This window comes from Theropithecus gelada, chromosome 3, assembly GCF_003255815.1.
Source record: "Theropithecus gelada isolate Dixy chromosome 3, Tgel_1.0, whole genome shotgun sequence".
NCBI lineage: Eukaryota > Metazoa > Chordata > Mammalia > Primates > Cercopithecidae > Theropithecus > Theropithecus gelada.
The window spans coordinates 41,631,938-41,651,581 of record NC_037670.1 but is presented as its reverse complement, the minus strand read 5'-3'; the positions used below and the strand labels follow the sequence as shown (position 1 = coordinate 41,651,581).

General features: G+C 36.2%; 1 protein-coding gene across 6 annotated transcripts in view; it reads left to right on the top strand.

Annotated features, from left to right (window-relative positions):
* The window catches only part of NCAM2 (neural cell adhesion molecule 2), a 563,771-nt gene that overhangs the window by 451,145 nt on the left and 92,982 nt on the right, over nt 1–19,644 (top strand). For all 6 annotated transcript variants that reach the window (XM_025380697.1, XM_025380702.1, XM_025380699.1 and 3 more), the window contains one exon: nt 748–921. In XM_025380697.1, coding sequence (XP_025236482.1) covers nt 748–921 — 174 coding nt within the window. The remainder of the gene's footprint in view (nt 1–747; nt 922–19,644) is intronic.

Here is a 19,644-nt window from a genome sequence, read left to right as displayed (position 1 = left end):
GATAATTCTTCTGAAATAATTTTTTATATTACACACTAAATTAAATGTCCACCTAAGATACCTTATGGAACTTGAAATAATGTAAGTAGTGGATAGATTAAAATAAAACGAGAAGGATTTTATAGCTATTTTGAAAATATGGGAATAAGATTTTAATATCTCAACCAAAGGTTTAATTTAATTGGATAATATATAAATGAAATTAGACCTAATAGTTTATAGTCTTATTTAGTTCATAATACTGACATTTTTCTCGAAACTTAGCACTTACCTATAATTTAATAATATAATTGTGGTGAATGCAAAGGAAATACATTTTGTATTTTCACAAGGTACCATTCATTATTTATGGTGATGGTTGAATAACTGATTTATGTATTCTAACATTTTAACTACCCTCTTTATCTCTCTTATTTTTTTCTTTTAAACACACACAAGATCATTTTCCTGGACCTCAATAAAATGTTTATATTGTATAGAAAATGCAGAAGTAACATATTCCCTCAATAATTGAAGTGTGATTTTCATTTTACTGTGTATTTTCTGTGGTAATAAAAATTGACTCGGGCATACTTTCTTGTAATTTCAAAGAACATTCAGGTGTTTATGGAAGTTCTGTAACTCAAACATATTAAGTGATGCAGGTAGCAATTTTCCTTCACTCCTAGTTCTCGTAACACCATAAGCCTTAATAACGGCCATTCCCATTCCCTTGGTTATGTTTTCTTTCTATTTGTTTGTCCATAGATGTGCCATCCAGTCCCTATGGAGTGAAGATCATAGAGCTGTCACAGACCACAGCCAAGGTTTCTTTCAACAAACCGGACTCCCATGGAGGTGTGCCTATTCATCACTATCAAGTGGATGTCAAAGAAGTAGCATCAGAAATCTGGAAAATTGTACGCTCCCATGGAGTTCAAAGTGAGTCAGCAATTTCAAAATGTGTTGATTACTTCAGTATACCTGTATGATTAGCTTTTTCGATTTCCTCCAACATTTTCTTTTCTTTTAATAAAGTGGTATTGGGAAGATATTTCCTGTGCCCCATTCTTCTTGATAATAACTCTAATATAGAGTGAATAGTTTCCATGTTCAGTAAAAATGAAAGAGCTTAGTAGAATCAGCAGAGTTCAATTCTGGAGGAAAAAGTCATTTTAAAAAAGCTCGTTGGTGGAAAGGCAATTGCTCACATACTAGATATGATGGCTGGATTTTATGAAATGTATGCTCATGTTTCATTTATTAATATTGCTCTCAAAAATAGGTGTGAAAATGATACTGCAAAGTGTAGGTGCTTTCTATACTTATGAAGCCATCTATAAAAATCTGTGGAATTTCATATATTGTTTACTTTTTGTATTTTTATATTTTTCACTTTTATATTTCTATTAAAAATTAATTCACAGAGCTTCTTTTCACTTACATAAAATGTCATCATCGTATGAAAATGTAGTTTGTTTTCTCATTAGGAGGAGACAAAACGAAAGCAGGAAATAATAAGAAATTACCAGTTTTTGCCTCTGTTTTTAAAGACACAGAACCATATTGAGTGTTCCGAAAGAGTAGCATAAAATAGTGAGAAAATTCATTATCTCATTCATTATCATGAGATAATGCTCCATAGGTCTGTTCTATGAGGATCCTACCTTGACCCTAACACATATGGTGTGAGGGTTCAGTAAAAAGCAAGAGCCTTCCTGAGAAGGAAAGAGGGAACCAATTCTAGTGAACATAGAGAGAAAGCAAATGAAATCATCCTGATATCCTCTGTGTTGACCCTGCTTTATCAGTTTTCACTGAGAGTAACTATGGGTTTTTGATAGAAGTATCAGAAACATTAATCAGTCATCTGTCATGTACCATACACTTCAAATAATGTCCTCAAGCTGATGAACTCATATTATTTCTTTTAATTATGAAATACTTGGATTATATTATCTGTGTGCGTTGTGTGGTTTAGGAGAGATTTATAAAGACAGTGCCCCAAAACAATGAGTGAGACGAAGGACTATAGTTTTTTAAAAAAATATATTAACCTGGATGCAGGAATATTGTGCTACTTTAAATTTTGTTTTGTTTTATTTTATTAAAGAGATAAAAAGGAGGGTGGTAGGTGAAAAATAGAAAGAAAAATACATTATTTCTTAAACTGCATAAAACTCAGTGTTTGTGCTCAAGCACAAGTGTGCAGAAAATTAATATTAAGTCTGAATATTATAGAAATTTAACACAGCACAAAAGTGCTGCCCCACTCTATCCCTGCCAAACCCAGGAAAAGGTTAACAGGCTCCCTCCAGACTTCTTGCAAAGGTGCGGCACTATGGAGAATTTATAGTGCCCTTGGTATGGCCAAGTTGATCAAGGTAAAAATCCTGACATTGTATCTCATGTATCCATCTGTCACATGCAGATCACTATGTTTATAAAACTGAAATATAATAACAAAGCACATTGGTTACTTTACAATGAGAAATAACTATCACAGAAATTAGAACATTCAGAGTCTATGTAAGTACATACTTTATCTGTTGGTACATTATGAAGATATGAAATGAGAGTCAGAAACTTGTTTGGTGAGTCTAGAATCTGAACTAGGGAAGTTGTGTGAATAGAATGTTTAATGGCTTCAGACTGGGACAGTTTAAAGCTTGCCAATGAGAATAAAATACTCAAAAGTCTGTGGCTAGGGATTTCTCACTTTGATTTGAGGGAAATGACTGCCTTAATATTTTTTACTGTTTCCATTGTTGATTCATCTTGCATAGGTATGTGAATGAGTACCTTAAAATCAAGTTACAGTTGACCCGGTGCGCGGTGGGTCACGCCTGTAATCCCAGCACTTTTGGGAGGCCGAGGCAGGCGGATCACAAGGTCAGGAGATTGAGACCATCCTGGCTAACACAGTGAAACCCGGTCTCTACTGAAAATAGAAAAATTAGCCGGGCGTGGTGGCGGGAGCCTGTAGTCCCAGCTACTCGGGAGGCTGAGGCAGGAGAATGGCGTGAACCCAGGAGGCGGAGCTTGCGTGAGCCGAGATCGCACCACCGCACTCCAGCCTGGGCAACAGAGCAAGACTCTGTCTCAAAAAAAAAAAAAAAAAAAAATCAGGTTATACTATGTAATCAAACCATTGTATGATTTCAACTCAGTGTAGTATAAACATGAATTTTAAGTTTGACTACTAATTTAAGCCTTCTTTTTGATTCCTCCTTTCAGTTATTAAATAATATATTTGGCTGACACTGTAGATATATTATCATCTTCAAGTATTAGGAAAAAAACAGTTCATTATTGGTGGTATAGTGGTGAGCCTAGCTGCCTTCCAGAATAAACAGTTCAGCCATGCAGTTTAAAACTTATAATAATGTTTAATTTTGCCTTCACATTGTCTCTAATCTCCATGAAAGACGGACCTCAACCTGGGGAGCTTAATGGTGACAAGAATTACATCATGTCTTGGGAAGGTGAAAGAGATCAAATAGCTCTTATGTTTCTGGTGCTGTGGAACTCATTGGGCTGTTGCTGTCACCTACCTTCTGTGGGACAGGCATCTAAGTACCTGCCCCTTGGGCATGTGTGACTGGACTGAAAGCACACTAGAAGGCTTTTTGGGCATAGAATATTCTTCATGGGGTGCTGCTTAGCTTGAGCTCTTTAGACACTTCCTCACCCTTTACTTCAGCAGGATTTCTTGTAAGTGTGAATGTCACCCACTAACGTTATGCAATACCCACTTGACCAAGAGAAATGTTCTACATTTCTCACTTAGCTAACATGTAGGAAACTGCATTACTTTGCAGCTGATCTCTTTCTCCAGTTTTCTTTTTCCTCATTTTAAAGAGACATAGTAGATGAATTCCTGTGGATAAACAGAAGTCCACATTGAGATGCAAATATCAAGTCTCTCATCTCTTGTGCCAAAAAATGCATGGGTTCTGTTCACCTCTTGGACTTACCTTCACTTACTGGGAGGGAAGCATCACTGCACTTTCTTCTGGGAGGAAGACTTACTAGTTTCTTCAGTGGATTTTTTTTCTCCCCCTAGTTTTCTTCTTACATTGCGGGGAGTGGGAAGGACAGGGGGCATGGGAGTTGACTCTCAAGGCTGGGGTTGCAAACCCAGTTTGGCATCTTCTTCTTTAACTCTGCAGGAGGTGCCTGACCTCTTCTCAAATGTTTACTATCTGATGTATTTTTTCTTCTCTCTATGAATTGTCTCAGTTGAAAATGCCAGCACTACAGAAACATGCCTGCTCAATTTCCATACACTTTCTTATGGCTGTGCTGGTGCTATTCTTTCTACTTGAGATTAAGAGTACCTATGTAATGGGATTTATTTATTGCTGCATTTACACTTTATATCTCAAATGATGATGTGATCTCATTTTATATATAAAATCATGTTTTGGGGAAAACCAAGTTTTTAAGGATTTCTTAGTGTAGACTCCATATTTGTATAGCAGGCATGAATGTAAATATGTAATTATAAGAACACCATAAATGCAATGAGTACCCAGGGAAAGAAACTGAGAAATTCCATTGGGACCACTCCAAACATTGTATGATATGTGTGTCTGGCACTTATTTTTTCTTTAGCAAAGAGGTGTGTTATTTTGTAATGATATTGTAAAGATAGTCACCAGAATAACATGAATTTTGCTGATAGAAATATGAAATGTGATGTTAATAAGCATAATTATATTTACTTTAAATTGACAGCAATGGTTTGATTATCGAAACGTGTAACATAGTTTTGACTTAAACGTTCTACTTTAATCAAACATATTTTTGTTGTGTTTCTGTGATTTCAGTGAGTCACTATGTCCTTTAAAGTAACATTTCAACCTTACTCACATTTTCCCGTCTGACTGACTTAGGTCCTTTTAACATTTCTCAGAAGTATTGTTTTACCCTGAACCACCTACAACATGCTTTCATAATCAGTCCTTGAAAGTGCCCTCACAGTAAAATTCCCTCTTCCTTCAGAATGACTGACTGCCAAGTGACACTGAATTTCAGATATTATATTGTATATAGTACATATTTTAATATATAACTTATTATATTTTATAGTACTCCTCTTACATCATAACTCTGAAGTATTTTTTCTCCTAGTTTATAAGCTCCATGAGTGGACCTCGTATGCCTTGTTTATGTCATTATTTCAAGTACCAAAAGCATATTAGGGTAGAAGGAATATTGAAATTTGGTGGAGGTGGGAGAATGGAAAGGATTATTTTATAGCACCTCTGACTGGGTCTTAAGTGAATCCATTATACATCCCCTTCCAATAAATATGTGTCTATAGAAGCAACTCTTTTCTTTTTTTCTTTTTTTTCTTTCTTTCTTTCTTTTATTTATTTATTTTTTTTTTTTGAGACAGAATCTTGCTCTTGCCCAGGCTAGAGGACAGTGGCGTGATCTCAGCTCACTGCAACCTCCACCTTCTGGGTTCAAACAATTCTCGTGCCTCAGCATCCCTAGTAGCTGAGATTACAGGCATGCACCACCACACCTGGCTGTTTTTAAATTATTATTATTTTTAGTAGAAACGTGGTTTTGCCATGTTGCTCAGGCTGGTTTCAATCTCCTGAGCTCACACAATCTACCTGCCTCCTCCTCCCAAAGTGCTGGGATTACAGGCGTGAGCCACCATGCCTGACCAGAAGCAACTTTTAAGTGGAAACGAAGGTTCAAAATGTTTATGAGAGATTAACACACTTTTGAAAAGAGTGAAGATGAAGGAGAATTCAGCAAATGGAGTGAGCTCAGGCTCCAGTGGCATGCCGGGAGTTGTTATTGTTGTTATTGTTGTTGTTGTTGTTTTTAAGTTACACAACTCTCTACACTGCATTTAACATTACCTTGATCAAGAAACCAGAAGACTTTACTGTAATTCTTCCGTTGTTGTTGTTGTTGTTGTTGTTGTTTTTAAGTTACACAACTCTCTACACTGCATATAACATTACCTTGATCAAGAAACCAGAAGACTTTACTGTAATTCTTCCACTGGGGCATAGCAGAAATTCCATACCTTTCTTCCAACCTCTATTGTGTTGACCAATATCAGACTCACCAGATCGATCATGTGAGCAATTTATACTATGTGTGCAATTCAGTGGTTATGAATTTTCAAAGAAGTATTTATCCAATCCCCCACCAAAACTCTGTGTGTGTGCGCGTGTGTGTGTGTGTGTTTCTAGCACACCCTTTTATTTCATTCCAAGGATATTAAGAGTCCTGGTTTATGCACGGATCCCCACTTCATCTCCCCATTTTGAATGTTTTTTTAAACCACTGAGGCCATTCAAAACCAATCTTCTACATCAGAGACCCACACAAAAGCTCTGAGAATCTGAGTACCAGAAAACTGCCACAGTTTATAGAAAAAACAATTATGTGGTTGCTCCTCTAGCTCCTGGTCTTTCCACACACTTCATTTTTGATGTTTCAGAGTTTGCTTTCCTTTTCTGTGAGATAATCAGTGGATTTGAAAAGATTTTTGAAAATGATATGCGTAATTTCTAGGTGTACTTAGAAGGCTTGTTTTTCTGGCTATCTAGGAGAACATATTGTTGAAAATCAGAATACATATTTAAAGCACATATATATATATTTGAATACTAAGGAAAAGTTTGTTCATGCCTTTGTTTCATAAAGTATAGGTTGTGTTAATCATATATCTTAAAGTTTAAGAGATCTATGTAAGCACAATTATACTCATTCTCTTTGAAGCATTTGTTAGAAGATAGATTTAGGTTTATCTCTGAAAATGCAGGTACATATGGTCTCAACATTTCAGCTATCTTTTCCCTCTGAGCAGCTTTATTTATTCCAATTTAGGTGAGTTTAATGTTTAGTTACTTTTCCTTGGTAGTAAATATATACAATTTTTAATATACTTATTGATGTGTCCACTTTTAATTGCTGATGTCATCACCCAGAAATAATTGTCAGCTCTTGGTGGACTGCAATGCTATTGAAGATGAAAATTGTAGCATAAATACAGTCCTGTTAGTAGATTGCAATCTTAAATAAATCATTAACAAATTCTTATTAATTTCACTTTCTCACTGTGTACCTGGTCCTGGGTTTAAGGTACAATGGAAGCCAGGCCTATTATTATATTATTTTTCAAAGTTTAGCTGAAGACGTACTAATTATCCCAACCAATTATGTGACATGAAACTAATTTTTAAACTGTAAGGCATTGTGAACCAATCAAATATCAACAACTCGAACTATAGAGATATAGATTGTGAGTCAGTGTGACTCTTCATTTTGAGTGAGAAACATGTATCACAACTGTAGCAAGACTTTTTGATTGGGGAAGCTACAGGATGTATTCATTGCCAAATCATATAATATTTTATGGGTTTCATACACCTCACTGGCCACTTATGAAGAGAAGATAGTAATCTTACAAACAGCTACTCTTTTTCTTTCAGTTTTCTTAATAAAAATGACAATATCAATATTTTAAAATGTTAGACCGGGCATGGTGGCTCACGCTTGGGATACCAGCATTTTGGGAGGCTGCAGAGGAAGGATTGTTTAAAGCTGAGAGTTCAGGGTCAATCTGGGCAACAAAGCAACACCCTGTCTCCCTAAAAAAAAATGGTTTTTCTGTTACTTGTATGTGAAGGAATGGACCAGTCGTCTCAGCTACTCAGGAGGCTGGGGCAGAAGAATCACTTGAGCCCAAGACTTTAAGGCTGCAGAGAACTAGGACTGTGCCACTGAACTCCAACCTGGGCAACACAAGAACATACTGTTTCTAAAAAAATATAAAAATAAGTACTTTTTTTTCTTTTTTTGATACGGAGTCTTGCTCTGTCTCCCCAGGCTGGAGTGCAGTGGTGTGATCTCGGCTCACTGCAACCCCCGCCTCCCGGGTTCAAGCAATTCTCCTGCCTCAGCCTCCCGAGTAGCTAGGATTACAGGTGTGCGCCATCACACCCAGCTAATTGTTGTATTTTTAGTAGAGATGGGGTTTCACCATGTTGACCAGGCTGGTCTCGATCTCTCGACCCTAGGTGATCCAATCGCCTCAGCCTCCCTCAGCCTCCCAAAATGTTGGGATTACAGGGGTGAGCCACTGCCCCTGGCCTTCAGCTTTTAATTTTAGCAAAAGCTTTTATTTTAATAAAAATCTGGAGGAAAAAATATTTATGGTAGAGAAAGGTATTTTCAGTTTGGTAGAAAAGTAGGGCTTTATTGTTTTCTTTTTTTTTTTTGAGACGGAGTCTGTCTCTGTCGCCCAGGCTGGAGTGTGGTGGCGCCATCTCAGCGCACTGCAAGCTCCGCCTCCCGGGTTCCCGCCATTCTCCTGCCTCAGCCTCCCGAGTAGCTGGGACTACAGGCGCCCACCGCCGTGCCTGGCTAATTTTTTGTATTTTTCAGTAGAGACGGGGTTTCACCGTGTTAGCCAGGATGGTCTCGATCTGCTGACCCCGTGATCCACCAGCCTTGGCCTGCCAAAGTGCTGGGATTACAGGCTTGAGCCACCGCACCCAGCCTGTTTTCTATATGTTTTTTTTCTGATGGGGTTTTGAAATACAGATTTTGATTTATAAACGATATGCCTGTTCTTGATAGGGCAGAAAACTGATCTTGAATAAAGACCTGAATTAAAATATAGTAAAGTTTAGTAGAGCAAATACGGAAATCTTAGGTGCAAATATGCAAAGTACCAGCAATAAATATAGCCAGCATTCAAAAAGGAAATTATTCCTATTTCTTTAAATGACATATGTTGAAATGTTTTTAAAATACCTATGGTAGACATTGTCAAAGAAAACTACTCTTGCATCCTAATAAACAGCTGGGAATGTATAAAATGTATTCATTTATTCAAGTATAGAACACGTGTATGTTCATTCATCTACTGAGTCATTGGTTTCATTAGTGAGAAATAAGAGGAGGCTAATGAAACTTCCCAAATCTCTTAAAACAGAGGAACTGACTCATGGAATATGTGTAACTCCTACTAGCCTAGTTGTGCAGTCATAAAGTTCTGTGTTAGGGGTAAAGTTATGGTAGAATTTATCTTAGTATATTTGACTCAACATAATTTAGTTCACTGCTGATGTAGAGATTCATGCTTACGTATTTCTAACAGCTTGACATTTAAAAAAAGTATCATTAAAATAAATTTTTACCTAAAAATAATTTGATTTTTATAGATGAGTTCAAAGATAGTACCAAAAGTACTCAGACACCCTTCACCCAGCCTCCCCTAATGATAACATACCATGGTACGTTTATCAAAATTAATGAATTATAATGGGTACATTAGTAGTAAATAAACTACAGTTTATTATGAAATGTCATTTTTAACAGTGTTCCTCTATAGCAGTTATCTTCTATTGAAAATAAATAGACTGGGCACAGCGGCTCATGCCTGTAAACCCAGCACTTAGGGAGGCAAAAGTGGGCAGACTGCTTGAGTTCAGGAGTTCCCGGACCAACCTCAGCAACATGGCGAAACCTCATATTGACAAAAAGTACAAAAATCAGCTGGGTGTGGTGGCATGCACCTGCGGTTCCAGCTACTCTGGAGGCTGAGATGAGAGGGTCACTTGAACCCAGGAGGCGGGGGTTGCAGTGAGCTGAGATTGCAGCACTACACTTGAGCCTGGGAAACAGAAGGAGACCCTACATCAAAAAAAAAAAAAAAAAAAAAAAGGAGAAGGAGGAAAAAAAATAGATTAAAAGAATGCAAACATAAAAATAATCATATAATTTTACCCGTTAAAGATTTCAGAAATTCTATTCAACAAGTAAAACCTACATGTACTTACCAAGCTTAGTAAACATTTTAGATGAATTTTACTTTTCTGTTTGTGTAAGACAATTTTTAGGTAGAAATATAAGTCAAGTTAACAAACTCATTTGATTGACTCATTTAAATGACTCAAATTAGCAGGATTTCAAATAAAAATTAATGAAAATCTTCATAACACTCTAGTCCTCCAAATCAAAATTTTCAAACACATGCTTTTCTCTCTCGCTCATCATACTTCACTCTCAATTTGTAGATTTTTAAATTCTGAAAGTGTTTCTGCTTCAACAATAGTTAATATTTGCATCGCCTGCAGGTAAACTTTAATGTAGTTTTCATGAGAAACCCACACATGTTTCATGTCTACATAACTAAAAGGCAGTTATTATTTTATGAAGCATGGAATACCAAAAACAAAAACAATACCTTTTAAGTGACATCCTAGTGGATCTCCATTTGTCATGAGATCTCAAGCATTCCAGTTCTGGCACAAAGTGATGACTCATACCATCACTTCAAAATGATGATTATCTTCATTTATTTTAGTGGTATTGAACAAAATATACATTTAAAAAAATCTAATTACTAAATATTCTCCAACAAATATATACTTAGTGTATACTATTAGTGATGCACGCTTTCAAATATTTGGACTATATCAGTGAATGAAACAAAAAATCATTTGCCCTTAAGGAGCTTACATTCTATCGGATGGATTCAGATAATTTTTATGCCGTATTTCATAGGTTTAAAAGAGAAATGGGGAAAAGGGAAGAAGAGAGGGATTGAAAATATTGAGAAGGCTGGGAGACTTGAGCAATTTTAAGTAAGGTAGTGAGGGTAGGTTTTATTGGCAAAGTGATTTGTCAGCAGAGACTGGGACAGATGAACATGGTATCCTGGAGGAAAGCCTCCCAGGCAGAGTAAGCTGCTAACAAAAGTGCCCTTAGGCTGGAGTGGGCTTGTTTGATAAGGAACAAAGAGGTCAGCATGGTTACATTAAAGAGAAAAAACCAGATGGCGAAAGAGATGCAATCAGAAAGGTACGAGGTTAGGCAAAACGGTGCTTTATGTAATGAATATGACCCGGCAGTACTGACATCACCTGAGGGATTGTTAGAAGGGCAGACTTTTGTATCCTTTCTCAAATCTGTGAAATCCGGACTTCATTTTAACAAGATAACCAGATATTTACATACACGTTAAAGTTCCAGAAGCACTGATATAACACATTGTAAGATTGCACAGGACTTCAGGTCTTTTTCTGGTTTTTAGAGGGGATCCATTGGGGAGTTTTGTGCAGAGTATAATGACCTGAAATATTCTGGGATCACTCTAGCTACTGTCCTGAGAGAAGAGTGCAATAAGGCAGAAGAGTTCAGAGGCAATGGTGGTCTTCTGAATGAAAGATGCACAGCACTCAAACCAGGCAGTTGAGGAGGGATGGGAAGAAGTGGTCAAATTCTAGATGTATTTTAAAGGTAGTGTCCAGAGAATTTCCTTAGATGGGTAGGAGCATGGAGGATAGGACATAGGGTGGAAATAAATGAAATAAATAAGTTAGGCTGGGCGTGGTAGCTCACGCTTGTAATCCCAACACTTTGGGAGGCCAATGCGGACAGATCACAATGTCAGGAGATCGAGACCATCCAGACTAACACGGTGAAACCCTGTCTCTACTAAAAATACAAAAAAAAAAAAAAAAAATTAGCCAGGCGTGGTGGTGAGCGCCTGTAGTCCCAGCTACTTGGGAGGCTGAGGCAGCAGAATGGCGTGAACCCGGGAGACAGAGCTTGCAGTGAGCCGAGATCACGCCACTGCACTCCAGCCTGGGCAACAGAGCAAGACTCCATCTCAAAAAAAAAAAAAAAAGAAATAAATAAATAAAGAAGTTGAAGCTGATTCTGACATTTTAGACCTAAAATCTCAACTAAAAGTTGCCAAGATGGGAAAAACTAGGTACATCTTTTTGGTGAGTGGAAATTAGCCTTGTGAATTAAGACTTAAATTGATGTTTTTAATCCAATAGAAATACCATGAAGGCGGTAGAAGATGGCTAAAGAGAGGTCTAGCCTGTAGGTATAAATTTAAAAGTCACTTGCATTTGGATGTTTAAAGTCAGGATATTGTGAAATCAACAGGAATAAATGCAGAGAAGGAATAGAAAAGGCCCATAGACTGAGCCATCGTCTGGTTTACTTATATTTTAATATATATTTTCTTAAAGGTGTTTGCTGTATAATAATGAGTTCTCTAAAGTGTGACTTTTCTAAATTTATGGGGAATTTTCTACATTGTGTTATGGTGCTGCTCAAAATAATAAAAGAAATTATTGATAAGAGTCTATGTTACTTGAAATAATTTTTTGGGGGAGATGTACCTCAAAAGATATCCCACATAACATGATCCTTTGTCTTTCTCCCTCCCTCGCCCCTCCCACAAACACTGGATTACTTTAACTATACAAAAATTTTCCTGATTTCTCTTGTGGGCATTTAGTGATATACATTTTTCTCTACATGCTGCTTTAAATGTGTCCCAGAGATTTTGGTATGTTGTGTCTTTGTTCTCAATATGCAGCCATAAAAAAGGATGAGTTCATGTCCTTTGCAGGGATATGGATGAAGCTGGAAACCATCATTCTCAGCAAACTATCACAAGGACAGAAAACCAAACACTGCAAGTTCTCACTCATAAATGGGAGTTGAACAATGAGAACACATGGACACGGCGGGGAACATCACACACTGGGGCCTGTCGTGGGTGGGAGCCTGGGGGAGGGATAACATTAGAAGAAATACCTAATGTAAATGATGAGTTGATGGGTGCAGCAAACTAACATGGTACATATATACCTATGCAACAAACCTGCACATTGTGCATATGTACCCCAGAAATTTAAAGTATAATAATTTTTTTTCTTTCTTCTTCTTCTCTTCCCTATTGTGCTTGCTTTCTGTGTTGCGGAAAAATATATTACTGTGTATTTTTATGCATATTAGCAGACTTCTTTTATAAGCAATGAGTGAAGGATTCATTTGGTCCAATGACATGAATCAAAGACAGTTATTGCATGTTTCAAATGTTGTAGCATACCAGATCTGAAGCTTCTTTGGATAACAGTTCTGATGGGATGGGTCTAAATTTATCTTTTTAAGTACTCAATAAGAGATAGCCCTTTTCCATTATATTACAGGCAGTTGTTCTCTAGAAGGACCTATAGATTTCTCAGAGGCTCAAGGTCGTTGTAAAATAATTTCCAGTTATGCTTCAAGGTGTTCATCCTGCAGCGTTTCTTTGAAACTAGGTCATGTACAGTTACCTGGGTGTAACTGGATTTTCCTCTATCATGCTACTCAATTTCACTGCTACAGAAAAACTTTAAGATAATCCGTCTTTGTACCGATTATCAAAGGGAATGCTTCCAGTTTTTGCCCACTCAATGTGATATTGGCTGTGGGTTTGTCATAAATCGCTCTTATTTTTTTGAGACGTGTTCCATCACTACCTAGTATATTTAGAGTTTTTAACGTGAAGGGATGTTGAATTTTTTTAAAGGCCTTTTCTGCATCTGTTGAGATTATTGTAGTTTTTGTCAATAGTTCTGCTTATGTGACAGATTACATTTATTAATTTGTATATGTTGAACCAGGCTTGCATCCCAGAGATGGAGCCAACTTGATCATGGCGGGTAAGTGTCTTAATGTGTTGCTGGGTTCGGTTTGCCAGTATTTTATTGAGGATTATTTTCGCGTCGATGTTCATCAGGGATATTGGCCTAAAGCTTTCTTTTTCTGTTGTATCTCTGCCAGGTTTTGGTATCAGGATGATGCTGGCTTCATAAAATGAGTTTGTGTGGAGTCCTTCCATTTCAATTTTTTGGAACAGTTTCAGAAAAAATGGTACCAGCTCCTCTTTGTAACTCTGGTAGAATTTGGCTGTGAATCCGTCAGGTCCTGGGCTTTTTTTTTTTTTTGGTTGATAGGCTATTAATTATTGCCTCAATTTCAGAACTTGTTATTGCTCTATTCAGGGATTTGACATCTTCCTGGTTTAGTCATGGGAGGGTGAATTGATCCATTTCTAATAGATTTTCTAGTTTCTTTGCGTAGAGGTGTTTATAGTATTGTCTGATGGTAATTTGAATTTCTGTGGGATCCGTGGTGATATTCCCTTTATTTTTTATTGTGTCTACTTGATTCTTCTCTTTTTTCTTTTTTATTAGACTAGCTAGTGGTCTATCTACTTTGTTAAGTTTTCAAAAAACCAGCTCCTAGATTCATTGATTTTTCGAAGTGTTTTTGGTGTCTCTATCTCCTTCAGTTCTTCTCTGATCTTGGTTATTTCTTGTCTTCTGCTAGCTTTTGGGTTAGTTTGCTCTTGCTTCTCTAGCTCTTCTAAGTGTGATGTTAGGGTGTCGATTTGAGGTCTTTCTAGCTTTCTGATGTGGACATTTAGTGATGTAAATTTCCCTCTTAACACTGCTTTAACTGTGTCCAAGAGATTCTGGTACTTCATCTCTTTATTCTCATTGGTTTCAAATAAGTTTTTAATTTCTGCCTTAATTTCATTATTTACCCAGGAGTTGTTCAGGAGCAGATTATTCAATGTCCATGTAATTGCGTGGTTTTGAGTGAATTTCTTAATCCTGATTTCTAATTTGGTTGCACTGTGGTCTGAGAGACTGTTATGATTTCAGTTCTTTTGCATTTGCTAGATTGTTTTACTTCCAATTACATGGTTGATTTTAGAATAAATGCCATTTGGCACTTAGAAGAATGTATATTATGATGATTTGGGGTGAAGAGTTCTGTAGATGTCTATTAGTTTCACTTCACCCAGAGCCGAGTTCAAGTCCTGAATATCCTTGTTGATTTTCTGTCTCATTGATGTGTCTAATATTGTCAGTGGGGTGTTAAAGTATCCCACTATTACTGTATGGGAGTCTAACTCTCTTTGTAGGTCTCTAAGAACTTGCTTTATCAACGTGGGTGCTCCTGTATTAGGTGCATATATATTTAGCATAATTAGCTCTTCTTCTTGAATTGATCCCTTTACCATTATGTAATGCCCTTCTTTGACTTTTTTGATCTTTGTTGGTTTAAAGTGTGTTTCGTCAAAGACGAGGATTGCAACCTCTGCTTTTTTTTTTTTTTTTTTGCTTTCCCTTTGCTTGGTAGATTTTCCTCCATCCCTTTATTTTGAGCCTTTGTGTGTCTTTGCACATGAGATGGGTCTCCAGAATACAGCACACTGATGGGTCTTGACTCTTTATCCACTTTTCCAGTCTGTGTCTTTTAATTGGGGCATTTAGCCAATTTACATTTAAGGTTAGTATTGTTATGTGTGAATTTAATCCTGTTATCGTGATGCCATCTTGTTAATTTTGCAAACAAGTTGATGCAGTTTCTTCGTAGTGTCATTGGTCTTTATATTTTGGTGTTTTTTGCAGTGGCTGGTACCAGTTTTTCCTTTCCATATTTAGTGCTTCCTTCAGGAGTTATTGCAGGGCAGGCCTGGTGGTGACAAAATCCCTCAACATTTGCTTATCTGAAAATGATTTTATTTCTCCTTCACTTATGATGCTTAGTTTGGCTGGGTATGAAATTCTGCATTGAAAATTCTTTTCTTTAAGAATGTTGAATATTGGCCCCCAATCTCTTCTGGCTTGCAGGGTTTCTGCTGAGAGGTCTGCTGTTAGTCTGACGGGCTTCCTTTTGTAGGTGACCTGACCTTTCTGTCTGTCCTTAACATTTTTTAAATTTTATTTCAATCTTGGAGCATCTGATGATTATGTGTCTTGGGGTGATCTTCTAGTGGAGTATCTTAGTGGTGTTCTCTGTATTTTCGTAAATTTGCGTGTTGGCCTGTCTTGCTGGGTTGGAAAGTTCTCCTGGATAACATCCTGAAGTATGTTTTCCAGCTTGTTTCCATTATCCCCATTTCCTTCAGGTACTCCAATCAGTCATAAGCCCAGTCTTTTTACATACTCCCATATTTCTTCTCTCATTACTCCTATTCCACATAGTATTGGAAGTTCTGGCCTGGGCTATCAGGCAAGAGAAAGAAATAAAGAGTATTCAAATAGGAAGAGAGGAAGTCAAATTGTCTCTGTAGATGACGTGATTCTATATTTGGAAAACCCTATCACTTAGCCCCAAAAGCTCTTAATCTGATAAGAAACTTCAGCAAACTCTGAGGATAAAAAATTAATATGGAAAAATCACAAATATTCCTTTACACCAACAATAGACAAGCAGAGAGCCAAATCACAAATGAATTCCCATTCACAATTGTTACAAAAAGAATAAAACGCCTAGGAATATAGCTAACAAGGGAATGTGAAGGACCTCTTCGAGGAGAACTACAAACCACTGCTCAAGGAAATAAGAGAGGAAACAAGCAAATGGAAAAACCTTCCATTCTCATGGATAGGAAGAATCAACATTATGAAAATGGCCATATTGCCCAAAGTAATTTATAGTTTCAATGCTATTGACTACTATTGACATTCTTTACAGATTAGAAAAATCTACTTTAAATTTCATAGGGAATCAAAGAAGACCCTGTATAGCCAAGACAATCCTAAGCAAAAAGAACAAAGCTGGAGGCATAAAACTACCTGACTTCAAAATATAATACAAGGCTACAGTAACAAAAAGAGCATGTTAATTGGTACAAATACAGACATATAGACCAATGAACAGAACGGAAACCTCAGAAATAACACCACATGTCTACAACCATTTTGCTCTTCTACAAACCTGACAAAAACAAGCAATGGGGAAAGGATATTCTTCTCAATAAATGGTACTGGGAAAACTGGCTAGCAATATGCAGAAAACTGAAACTGGACCCCTTCCTTATACCTTATACAAACATTACCTCAAGATGGATTAAAGACTTAAATTTAAAACCCAAAACCATGAAAACTCTAGGAGAAAACCAAGGCAATGCAATTCAAGACATAGGCATGGGCAAAAACTTAATGATGAAAAGCCAAAAGCAATTGCAACAAAAGCCAAATTTGACAAATGGGATCTAACTAAATTAAAGAGTTTCTGCACAGCAAAAGAAACTATCATCAGAGTGAACAGGCAACCTACAGAGTGGGAGAAAACATTTGCAATTTACCCATCTGACAGAAGTCTAATATCCATAATTTACGAAGAACTTAAACAACTTTACAAGAAAAAAACGACCCCATCAAAAAGTGGGCAAAGAATATGAACAGACACTTCCCAAAGGAAGACATTTACATGGACAACAAACATATGAAAAAAAGCTTAACATCACTGATCATTAGAGATATGCAAATCAAAACCATAATGGGATACCATCTCACACCTGTCAGAATGTTGATTGTTAAAAAGTCAAGAAACAATAGATGCTAGCGAGGCTGTGGAGAAATAGGAAAGCTTGTACACTGTTGATGGGAATGTAAATTAGTTCAACCATCGTGGAAGACAGTATGGAGATTCCTGAAAAATCTAGAACCAGAAATATAATTCTACCCAGCAATCCCATTACTGCACATATACCCAAAGGAATATAAACTATTGTGCTATAAGGACACATGCACACATATGTTTATTGCAGCAAAGTTTATTGCATATGTTTATTTATAGCAAAGTCATGGAACAAACCCAAGTGCCCATCAGTGATAGACTGGATAAAGAAAACGTGGTATATAAACACCATGGAAGACTATGCAGCCATAAAAATGAATGAGATCATGTCCTTTGCAGGGACATGGTTGAAGCTGGAAGCCATCATTCTCAGCAAACTAACACAGGAACAGAAAACCAAACACCACATTTCTTACTCATAAGTGGGAATTGAACAATGAGAACATGTGGACACAGGGAGGGGACACACACCAGGACCTGTTGAGGGTGGGGGGACAAAAGGAGGGAACTTAGAGGACAGGTCTGTAGGTGCAGCAAACCGTCATGGCACATATATACCTATGTAATAAACCTGCACAGGTACCCTGGAAATTGAAGTTAAATAAATAAAGAAATAAGTATTTGGTCTTAGCTTTAAACTACTACAGATTTTAGAATCTTTATGAGTTACAGTGCTTTTAAAAATTTTTCTACTAGAGTATTTTCTATGATTACACTATTTCCAACATAAATGCCCAAAGAAAAAATGACTATCATTTCTAAATTACTGTATTTCATATGGTAAAGGAGAAATTGACTATAAAATTCATCTGACTATGTTAAATTAAATTGCAATAAACTTATGAATTGCAAAAAAGAAGAAAAGTAATCCACACTAATTCCATATTTTCAGTGAAAGAAAATTTGTTCTGATTTGCATGTTGTGGAAAGGTTTCTGTATGTTAAAATTCAAACAAGAATATCTTGGACTGTGTTCATTGCACCCATAAAGAGAACCATAGCTAAATTAGGATGTTGTATGTAATTACATTCTTAATGAATTTAAACCATGTAGATCAAAGTATACAGGCACTAAACTAAGAAAAACATTAAGCAAAATAACAATTTTAGGTAAAATTACTTGTCTGCTGGAAACCTCCTCACATATCTTAAGATGAAGACACAAATTCATACATAATTCTGTACTCAGCCTGGTCTCTGCTATATGTTAAGAAGAACTTCTATGCAAATACTTTTTAAATTTTTCAATAAAATAAATGAGCTTTTCTGTGCATGCATAATTTTATGAATCAAACAAATAGTGCAAATAAATGATATTAATTTATGTAAGAAAAATGTTTGTGAGTAGTGAGAAAACAAATATGAATATTTCATGAGTGTTTTATAGGAGTTTAATCCACAGAAGGAGAATGAAACTATTCATAGTTCCCAGAAACTTAAAAAAAAATATTAGCGCTCATCTGACTGCTCAAACATACACTCTTCTGGCAAATTTAAAATTCAGTGTAAATATGATCTTTGCTAGAATGTAGCTTTTAAGTCCCTAATCCCAGTGAAGAATTCTTGTGGGCTATCATGCATATTTTGATAGTGAATTTTATTGGTAGCACATTTTAGAAGATATTTAAATATAATAACTATAAAATTTTTGAAATTATGCCAGCATATACTATTGTATTAAACATTATTTGACTTTTTGATTATTAAAATTACTTACTACAAACATTAAATACTTTCTTTATTATAGTATATAAATGTCCTCAAAGGTTAAGGAGGACTGTAGAGCCATTCCATTATCCACTCAATGACTTAAGATGCTTATATCAGGAAGATTCGAATCTTCTCTTTCAATAGTACATCCTATAGGGAATGATGCACGCTGCAGACTGGCATGATCACATATGATTTCAGAGGCTGGTACTATCTATCCTGGTTCTCACTGCTTTTACTTTATGTATAGATTATGGAGATAATATTACTTTTTCTTATTGTTACCATCTTGTATTCTTTCTTTTTCTGTGTATCGGCAGCTGTTCATCTTTCTTTTAATCTTTTAAACTAATGTACTGTTTTGATTTTTTAAACTAATACACTGCCTGATTTGCCTTTTTGCAAAACCTCCATTGCATGTAACAGTGTTATTTAAGGATGCACACATTCCAGAGTATTTAGAAGATCAATCATTTGGGTACACAAAGATACACCAGAAAAATCTTTTCAATGTATCTAATCAAATATAAATTAAAATTCAAATAATCTGAATAAATGATTGACAGTACTTTGTATATATACTATTATATATGTATATGTTTATATGCATACGTATATATATATACTATTTTAATATATGCATGCATGTTTGTGTGTGTGTGTGTGTTTGCCTCATGTGTCTTAATATCTTAGCCTTTTTTATAAATTAGGAGACAGGGTCTCACTCTGTCATCTAGGCTG